Source organism: Phaethon aethereus (assembly GCF_964289735.1).
Source record: "Phaethon aethereus genome assembly, chromosome: 17".
NCBI classification, from domain to species: Eukaryota; Metazoa; Chordata; class Aves; order Phaethontiformes; family Phaethontidae; genus Phaethon; species Phaethon aethereus.
This window is the reverse complement of record NC_138593.1, coordinates 14,804,961-14,814,896: the sequence shown is the minus strand read 5'-3', so window position 1 is coordinate 14,814,896 and position 9,936 is coordinate 14,804,961. Positions and strand designations below refer to the sequence as shown.

General features: G+C 45.1%; 1 protein-coding gene across 1 annotated transcript in view; it reads right to left on the bottom strand.

Moving 5' to 3' along the window:
• Positions 1-2,598: 2,598 nt before the first annotated feature.
• Positions 2,599-9,936, bottom strand: part of MTMR3 (myotubularin related protein 3) — a gene marked incomplete at both ends in the record, with an annotated part of 80,445 nt that continues 73,107 nt past the window's right edge. Inside the window, 4 exon segments of the mRNA XM_082007759.1 lie at positions 2,599-2,770; positions 5,212-5,238; positions 6,798-6,886; positions 7,414-7,524. Coding sequence (XP_081863885.1) covers positions 2,599-2,770; positions 5,212-5,238; positions 6,798-6,886; positions 7,414-7,524 — 399 coding nt within the window.

Genomic DNA, 9,936 nt, shown 5'->3' with positions numbered 1-9,936 from the left:
CTGTACTGGCAGTACCTGGTGCTGCACATGGTTTGTGTCTTTTCCCCCTCCCTGGGACTCTGGCACCAGGAAAACCAAGCTTAATATTTTTCCTTCTAAGTTTAGGAGCAACAGTTTGTTGTTCCTCGCAAAGACACGCAGTGGAAAAGAAAGCAAGAGGCCTGCTGCAGCCTCCTTTTTCAAAGGCCTTGGTGTTTCTGCTGAACCTCAAATATATCCCCTACGCAGGACAGGAAAGAAAAATAAAAAATTAGAAAGTGTGTTAGCAAATGCTCCCATGCAAAAGTCTAAACTTTATTCACTTTTATTTATATATTTAACAATTCTAAAGTATTTACTTCTCGCTTTGACAAAAATGAAAAATATAGGAGCACTTTACTCTCTTTAGGAGAGAAGGGTTATATACACAGCTATGGAGAGATACTGGTTCCTCCTTTACATACAAAGAAAAATAATATTAATAAAAAAGTGCTTCATCGATCAAAAAAAGACTAAGAGCTGCAAGCATTTATTCACACTGTACATCACAGACCCCAAAAACCCGTATCATAACCTCTTGGCACCTGTCATTAGGAACTGCAGAATCTTAGACTTATTTTTGACTGTATTTGCACCACAAACCCACACAATGTTAGTGTGCAGAACTACCCATGTCCCCTAAAGTCAAACCTCTAATCGCCCCCTCCGTGGAAGAGCCAGAGATGGGAGCCACGGACCATCCTCTCCCTGCTCCCGCTGCCTCTGCTTTACACGGAACAGCAACGCCTACAGTTCTATCCAGGAACAAATACTTCTAGATGCAACTCAACTGGAGAACCCATCTTCATCTTTGCTTCTCCCTCCTGATGGTTTCAAAATTGTTTCAAAACCTGTAGCAGGGGAGATCCCAAGACACTGCGTTACCAGGCCCCCCTCCCATAAGGGCACAGGCTGCCACGCTAAACCAGCCTCCTGGACATTCATTTTTGTCTTGTGAATCTTCAGCTTACGCCGCAGCAGCGTAACGATCCTGGCAAAGCCCAAAGTCAAAAAGACAATACCTTGACGTTTCTTTTCCCCATCAGACCTAACAAATATTCTGAGATGGTTTTCTCTGTAGGATACTCGCTTTAGATTACGTGATTCTGGCAATCCAGGGAAGGGAAGCACTCCTTTCCCAAGGTTTCTTAGATTTCTGAGCTTTATCATCTAGAACTTTCAAATACTCCAGCAGGACTTTTTGTTCTTGAGAACATCACAAGAGAAGCTGTAACTCAGTCTAGGCAATACATTGTGAAGCGGGATCTACGTTTCTTCCTTGCCAAATTGCACTAAGCAGGCTCTATCAAAAGTAAAAGGGGGTGAGTACCCAACGCTCATTTAAAAACATATATTCAAGAGATTCACACTGCAATGAGGTGACTTTAAAAGCAACTCAGATTGGGACAGAAGGGGAATCCATGATGTCTTGTAGGTCTTTACAAAACCCTCAGGCAGGTTTTCCCTATCTGGAGTATATTGAATACAGACTGGAAAAGGAGGAGACATCCCAGGGGTATTACAAGCACCAGTGCACTCCTCGCAGACCGAGCCCAGCGAAACACCAGGGTACCGCAGTTGCTCCTTCGTTGTTTTGGATAGTCTCATTAAAGTGCGAGTCTGAACGGCACGACGGCCTGTTTGTATGAGCTATGACAAGTGCACTGCTCCAAAAGTAGCTTCGCGTGGAGTAAACCACCCTACAGATGGGGCAAGGACAGAAGTCGAAGGTCTTCTACTTTCCCACTCGGTTTTAAGTAATGAATTGCATTTACAGAACTTCAGAGTGAGGCACCAGCATAACCCCCATCTTGGCTCGGCAGCCTGTTCAATCCCCTTCTCGCCTCTTGCAAACAAGCACGCACTTTCCTCAGCCAGCGCTGTCCAGGCGTTCCCGCTCAGAGCCACAGCGGCAGGGCTGATGGCAACACAGCGCACCGGTTGTGTGTGCAAGCGCAGAGCCGCTGAGTATGGGAATCCGTCATCGACTCCCCCTTCGCGCAGCGAGGATAACTAGGCCCACTCTAAGAACAGAGAGGGAGAGTGCTCTCTTGGGAAAGAGATTCCCATTTCTTCTAGCAGCAACAGGTTCCCAAACAGCAGTTTCTTGTTTGGAAGTAACAGGAGTGATTGAAAGCACTAGCACTGACGCTACAGGTATCCACGCTTTGCACACTGGCTGGGCCGATTCCCCTCTTCTCCTTTCTTCCACAAAATCGTCTGTCTGCAACAGTTCAGCAGTGGAACAGTTAAATACAAAAGGGAAGTCTGGTTCTGGCGCCAGCTCCCTTCCCACTTCCACAATCTTCCAGCAAACAAACATATATATATTATTATATACACACACACGCACGCGCGTAGACACGTACACACAGATAGGACAGAAAGGAAAGGGGGAATAGCTGGAAAAGGAGAATCCCACAATCCAGCGGTACGTCCTCGAGGTCTGTCCTGCCGAGCGGTGTGTTCCACGCCCCGACCTCCAAAGTGCATCCTCTCAGCCTCAGCCCACCGAGAATCCGCGTGTCTGTTGGGGAAGAGTCGGCACGGCTGTTCCCCTGCTGCATCGAGGCTGGAATTTTAATTTGACGTGGCAGTGATGGGCTTATCCAGTTCGAGATCAAGGCTGGAGCTGCTGGGGTGCAAGCTGCTGTAGCACGATTTGCAGACTCTGCTGGGTTCAAAGAGCTGCTGACTGGGAACGGGCACCTTCTGGTTACAGCAACTGGAGCAGAACACATTTCCACAATTCCTTGCACCAGGAACAGAAGAGAAATGGAAAAGGAAAGATTAGAAGCAGTTTGACAAAGTTACCCGAGCTCTAAAATTATACTATTCACAGCGTTGTGATGGGGTCTGCCCTGGAGACCGCAGTTGCTCCTCCCCAAGTACCAGGATGGGTGCAAAGGCAACCTTCCCTCCGACGCCCGCACCCTGCACTACTCACTTCTACGGCTGAAGCAGAGCTCTAGGGAATGGACACCAGAAAGGAGCACAAAGCAAACTGCAGTACAGAATTCCAGCTCATGAAAGGTCTCTACAGTGGCAGCTCTTCCGTACAACGCTGCCTCGTCTCAGTCTGGAGGGAACTTCCCCCTCCGTGACACAGGGGCAGCTCTCCCCTGCCCCGCAGAGGAGCTGGGGCATGGTGCTGCTCATCGCCGTCACTGCTACCTTGGGGGCACACAGCTAAGAGGGGGGCTAAAACAGATCAATGGAGGGGCCTTCCTCAGTAAGGACGTGGGAAATGTGGCGTTCTGGCCCCTGCTCACACCACTGATCCAGCTTTGTCTTAGAGAGAATTGGATACTGCGGTCCTGGGGGGAGGTAGAGTCTCTGCTCCTTTACTCTTCTAAAAGTCTGTGCTGGTAAGCACCAGCTGGTACATACCAGCACAGAGACATTTTCTTCTGTTTTTTTCAAGTGCACTGCTGGAAAGTTTAAGCACAGGACAGATGAAAAAAGTAAAACCAGTTTCAGTTGATGCAATCCTCCCATTGCCCCAACAGCGCAGTCCCTTTGGTGGTGTTCCCAGCAGTCCCACACTTCTGCCTAAAGTAAACCGAGTCGACAAGGACCATGCAAAGCCACGGGACAGGCAGCCAAGTATTTCATGCTCAGAAACGATGGCAATGCTGTGGCAGGGTGAGCGGTCTCACACGCATTCTCATCAGGTGGCAGCTAGTGGAGGCACGCTGGCGCATGCACCTCGCAGGAGGCAGGGGTAATATTTAAATCTTGAGAATAATTACCTTCTCTCCTTGCAGCCCCCCTCACACCCTGCTGCTGCTGGAGCTAGCCTGGTGAGCACTGGCAGTGCCCTGTCTGACAAACTCATCAATTCTTGTAAGGAGTTCAGAACAGCACTCCAGGGAGCTCGATTTTGCAAGTGTACCTCCGTGCCTGACGCCCTTTTTGTTAACTCTTTGGCATCAGGATTTTGTGCCATCATCGTTTTGTGCTAGAAAAGATTTCTTGCTGCCAAGAGACTGACAGATAATTTTGCCCACACCCAGCAGCTTTGATTAATCCTTCATTGCCAAGAGACAAGATTCCCAGATGCAGGCCACTGATGGGGAAAGAGTCAGCAGAGAAATCCCATTTCTCACTTCAATGGGCTCATTTTCTCAGCTCTGCACAGCAGCTCCTAGTCTCAAAGCAGTAACCCCAACACAAGGAGGCTCACAATGGCTAGCCTTTTTGCTGGGGTTTTGCAGTCGTCTTAAGAACCCCGTTAGAAATCATTATCAGAAAAAAACAGGAGTAAAACCAGTCCCGTTAGGTGTTCTACTGAAACACCCTGCAGGAAAGCAGTTCCGTCAACCCACATCTCTGCTGCTCAAAGAACGATTATGCAGCAGAAGCTCGCTGCTGACTGATGAGGTCAAAAAGGAACCAGAGGGATTAAAACAAGTATCTGTTTGTTGTAGCTCACCAGCTTCCTAACATATGCTTGGGGTTTTTTGCTGGTTTATCCTTCTGCAATAGATAACAGTATTCTGTAACTGTTCTCCCCTGAGCTTCAGAAAAAAACCTCATTCTTGCTATGCTGGTGGTCCTCTGCTTCGCTTGAGAGATTAAACAGACACTAAAAAACATGCTGGAAAAGCCATCTCACTCCTTTGAGGAACGGTGACTTAAAATCATGCTACCAACACCTCTAAATCATGGAGGTTTATCCATTTTTTTGGTGATACTAACCCTCCATCAGCTTTGCATTACCTATTATTGCGACAGCATTTTCAGTCCTTCTAAAGGAAGCGGCAGTTTTGTTGTCACCACACTGCACAGCGATACTAGAATTGTTTGAGAACACATGGACCTCTCCCAAAAATAAGGCAAAAAAGGGAAAGCATCAAAAATAAATGTGTAATGGCTAAACTTGAAGGACAGTCTCTTCTCAGAAGTGAAGCATTCTCTGTTACTCAAACACACCACTTGCTGATGGTGTTAGTGTGATCCGCATCCCAGTTTAAGCTACCAAAAGCCAAGTCCTAAATGCCTTTCTGTGAAAAAGGAGACCTGTTTATACAGATCTAAACATCCATCAGATTGTGCTAGCCACCTACAACTCATTTCTAGTGATTTCTAGGCAGGTGAAAAACAAAAGAGGGGGAACAGACCAAGTTAGTTTGGAGAAGTTACCAAGAAAATGCAGACAGACAACAGACAGAGGCTGTTGTAAATGCTCACCAGATTTGATCAACACGTTCAACGTCCCTGCAAGGAGGGGAAAAAGAGCTCAGAGGGGAACGAGCAAAAGAAGCAAACAGTGGCAACGAAGGAAGCTGGGTATTTTTATCCTGCTCAAGGCCTTACAGTGTATGGGTTTCAACTCGTTTTCAATCTTGGGTAAGATGTTGAGCAGACTGCCACTGGGTTTCTTCCAAATGTATACTATGAAAATACCCGGTTTTCCTGTTGGTTAGGATACCAATGCTTACTGGTCTCTACCATGAGCAACCAGAGCTTACGTGGACAGCGTGGTCAACCCAGGTTAGACTTTTGAAAGATGAAGAAACAAAGACCCTAAAGGGAAATTTGCAACCACATTGGAAAGCCTGAGTCAGTTTTAACTATTTGTGGTGTTGGGGGTGCCCTGTGCGTATCCGTGCGCTAGGAGCTCTCCAGAGCCCAGGCCCAGGAAACTGAAATGTAGATGCCAAACGTCAGTCAGCCTAGAGAAGGAGGGAGGCAGGGTGACAGGGCTGAACAGGTACCCTTCACTAGGAGGGCCGAGGACACGACCATTTTAACTCTTACAATAAACCACTTCAGATGTGTACAACTGTATGCTTAGCAATTATATTTTTCATCTGAAGCTCTAAGATGTACTTAAATACATTTCCATAACACAGTGGACATGAAACTGTAAAAAAAAAACACCCAAGCAAACCCATTCAATTTCTGTTCATTCTTCCCTGGGTTTGTTTTTCTTTACAAGATGACCAAACAGAGCAAAATGGACCCAAACCGAGAAAGATGTTTACAATTCTCTACAACTTCAAAAAACAATGAAGCATCAAAATGTAGTAACTGCCATTTGTTTAAATGATGGTTCTTGTAATTGTTTTCTCATGTCCAGAAATCAGAAATAGGGATTTATTTGAAATACAACTCAGAAATCTGAGATTCTGTCTTTAACTAGAGCATGATCTAATCAAAGGCCTCTGCCACCTGCTCTTCATTAAGCCCCTGCCACCTGCATTATCTGTTGTAGCCTCTGCTGGCAATATGTCTGGCAAAGAATAAACCAGAAAACTTTTATTTCACATAGGTGTCCTTTTCAGATTCTCTTACAAGGGCAATTTAGTGAAAAGGGAAGATTGGTTAGAGAAGGAAAGGAGCAAATTTTCAACCAGCAGTGGGAAGATGCTATTCATGTATTTGCGCTATTGAATTGCCGAATGCAAAGACAACAAACCAGTATTTTTTATTATTTACACCCTCTTAAAAAGCTAAACAGCCAGCTGCCCCCAAATCCAGTTTGAAGAAAAAAAAAAGCAGGATCTTTAGGCTGGGGTGGAGCAGATCCCAAATCTGGCTTTTTAAATATATACTCTGCATGAACTGGCAATGAACAGGCAGAACTGTTCTGCTCTTCCAAAGCTCTGGGGTCCTTCAGGAGCATGCAGTGTCCTACTCTAAAAAGTCTGACAACCGTCCTTGAGAGGGGAACTGCAGGTCAAAAGCCCTTTCCTCAGAGGGGAGGGCACACCAAGCCGGGACCATGCCTCCCTGCCTCCCTCCCTCCCGTGCTCTGTCGACGCAGAGGTTACCTGCAGTGGTGCTTCCTGCTGGCAAGCCAGAACGTACTATCACAGCCGTAGCAGTGTGCAGCAAGGTGGTCTGGAAGCCATCGTGTCACCTGGGAGAAACAAAAGCCAGATTTATCAAGGAGAGGGCAATTAATAAGAAACAAACCCATCTCATTTGCGTTCACAAATTCAAAGCAAAGCACCACAAGGAAAGTGCTTGTTCTATTTTAAGAGCACAAATTGAGTGTTTGCAACAGTTGAAGACAGATGACAGAAACCTTCCCCTTGAGAACAGATACACTAAATTCCCCTCAGACAAAGAGAAATTAAGTCATAACGTCCAATTCCCTGGGTTTTTTCTGTGCTTTAAAAGTATCCAGGCCAAGAATATTCAGCAAGCATGCGTTCACCTAAGGCTCCTTTAGCTAACCATCCCTTCCACGGCTTCTCAAAGAGTTCATACATAGCAGAGGGCTCATAGGCACAGGTACTGATATCTAAAGTATGAGAGACAAGTGAAATACAAGGAAGATAGTTCACAAGAAGTGGCGCACGACCAAAGGCTGTAAGGTAATTTGAATTACTAATACCCCATCCTACTGGAAGAATGAGTGATTTACAGGGATTTAGTCTGTACCTCTGTGTCCTGTTTATCCACCTGTTCCCAGCTGGCTTCAGAGAAAATCTCTGTGCTGCAGCGAGACAAGCAGTTCTGATCCAGATTGCTTTCCGAGTCGGGTATAGAAGTCTGTTGGCAAACAAACACAGCTGAACAGAACTTTCCCATATTCCTACTTCCATACAAACAAAAACCGGGCAGCCGTGAGGAGTGAAAAGGGTACCTGCTGCTAAGAAAGGGCAGGCTGTGTCTGCACTGGAAGGGCAGATGTCATAACCAGGCACCTACCTACAGTGCACCCGTGGCAGCAAAAGGGCATCTTTCTCAAGGGGACTATAAATGCCACATGTTGAAGCAGTTTGTGCAGTGGTGAATTGGGGAAGAAAAAAAAACAAGCAAAAAACATCCCAACAGGTCAATTTTTGACCTTCTGATGACAGGATGATGTGAGGTAGAATGGATTGAAAAATCTGGTTTCTGCTGTTAGCACAATGTTCTGGCAACACTTTGGGTGATTAACCAAAAAAGCTGCTCTCTGTGGCTCCAATTTCATGGTCACGTTTCCTTTCCAAGGTTGTTTCACTTTCAAAACTAATACTAGTGATACATATATCCTTTTGTCAGCAAAAATTCTGGAAAATACAAGACAAATCACACATGGGAAACTCAGAATTTGAGCCATATATATTCCATATATAGGTTTTGGGGGAATAATACTTCCTTAATACAGTCTAGCCAGGTAGAGTTGTATTTTAACGGACTTAAAACTCAACCAGCCCTTAAAAAAACATTAAAAATAGCAAGAAATCTTGAGTTAATGTCTTTTTGTGCCTGAGGAATGGGCACCTCTGGAGTTCCAGAAGAAAGCCTGTTACTCCCAAGCTGAGGCACAAACAGAAGGTAGAGATCAGATTCTTAAAATGGTGAATTTTCTAGCGGACAGCACGCTCCCACATCCAGTCCTACGCTGCAGTTTGTGAAGGCCCTTAAAAAATGGGAGTATAATAAATCAAGCCAAAGCACCAACTTTCTCCAAGGAATCCAAGCTTTTGCCAGTGACAGAAGCCACACCCAACTGGAACAACACCCAGCTGAAATGGGTGCCCAGAAGGAGCTCTTAGTGCTGTTATCTCCAATGTCGGTAGCCAAGAAGGCTCCGAGTATTTGTCACAACAAATGTACCTGGGACTATCCAGCACCTCTGCCACTTCTAAACAATATTTAATTAAATAAACAAAAGTTGGAAACCTCTTATGAATTTTGTTTTCCAATTTTGCAGGCATATAAACCACGGGACAATGTGCATGTAGGAAAAAGTAAATTTTTACAAGTGTTATGTCAAGCCCAGGAATTACAGGCCAATGCTCTGCCCGGTGTTCAAACCCACAGGAAGGTACAAACTCAGTTTCAGGGATTCTGTCTCCTCACCTTCCCCTTCACATACTTTTCCTCCTCCCATGCCTGCCTGCTTCCCCAAGTAGCTCTCCCCTGTTTATTTTATTTAACTAATAATACTGGGCCTTTGGAAAACCAAGTTTTGCAGCAATCCACAGAACTGCTCTGTGCCCAAAGGCCTCTACAGAACAGGGCTCGGGCTTGTTCTCTGAATCAGTGTTACATTCAAGCAACAGTATAAGGACAGTGACTGTATTTCTTTTGACTTTTTATTATTAGTCAAAAGAGAAGAAATTAGGTAAAAACCAGGTAGGTGGATTAAAAATCCACCCAAGACATACAGAGACATAGAAAACTTGCTAGCTATTCAGATCTTGAACTTGGAATTACGCTTACTTCATTTCTGATTTTAAAATTTCTTTTGCAACCACAAGCAGATAGATCACTTAATCGCTACAGAAATTAGCGTACTGTATTTGAATCACACCTCAAACTTAAGCCTCTGCTTTTACCACTTTAAACACTTCCAAGTAAAAGCAAAAACAGTTTAAAAGCTCCCTTAAAACTCTTCCTTTGTTGAGAAAAAACCCTCATTGACATAAGGGCATCACAAAAGCTCCTAAGTTGTTCTGGTTAATGAGCCTTGAGCTGGCCAGCCATCTGAGAAGGGGATGGCTTGAACTTCATGGTTTTGAACGAACAGAGCAGCCGCTGCTGCACCTTTCCCACCCTGAGCGTGCAAACGCACCGAGAGATCAGCGCTACGCTCCCATCCCACTGAATGACACATTCACATCCTTAGAAAAATACCTTTGCCTGTATATGAAGACAGTAAAACAAATGTTTTTTTGGAATGAGGCCAATGCAGGTGTCCAAGTATGTCCAGGTATGTGCAAGTACACTGGGAAACACCCCTTTGAAAGAAACTTTCACTATATTCATGGGCAAACTGAAATACAGTGAAAATATCAGTCATCATTAATTGCCGTTCGCCGTGTACTCAATCATTTGCCCTCTTCAGAATGACCTTGAGAGTTTTATAAAAGCCTGTATGGCCAAAAAACCAATATCACTGACCAATGAACAAAGAGCTGCCAATATGTTGAGATCCAGAACTTGACTAACTAGCCCACTGTTCCCAGCAGT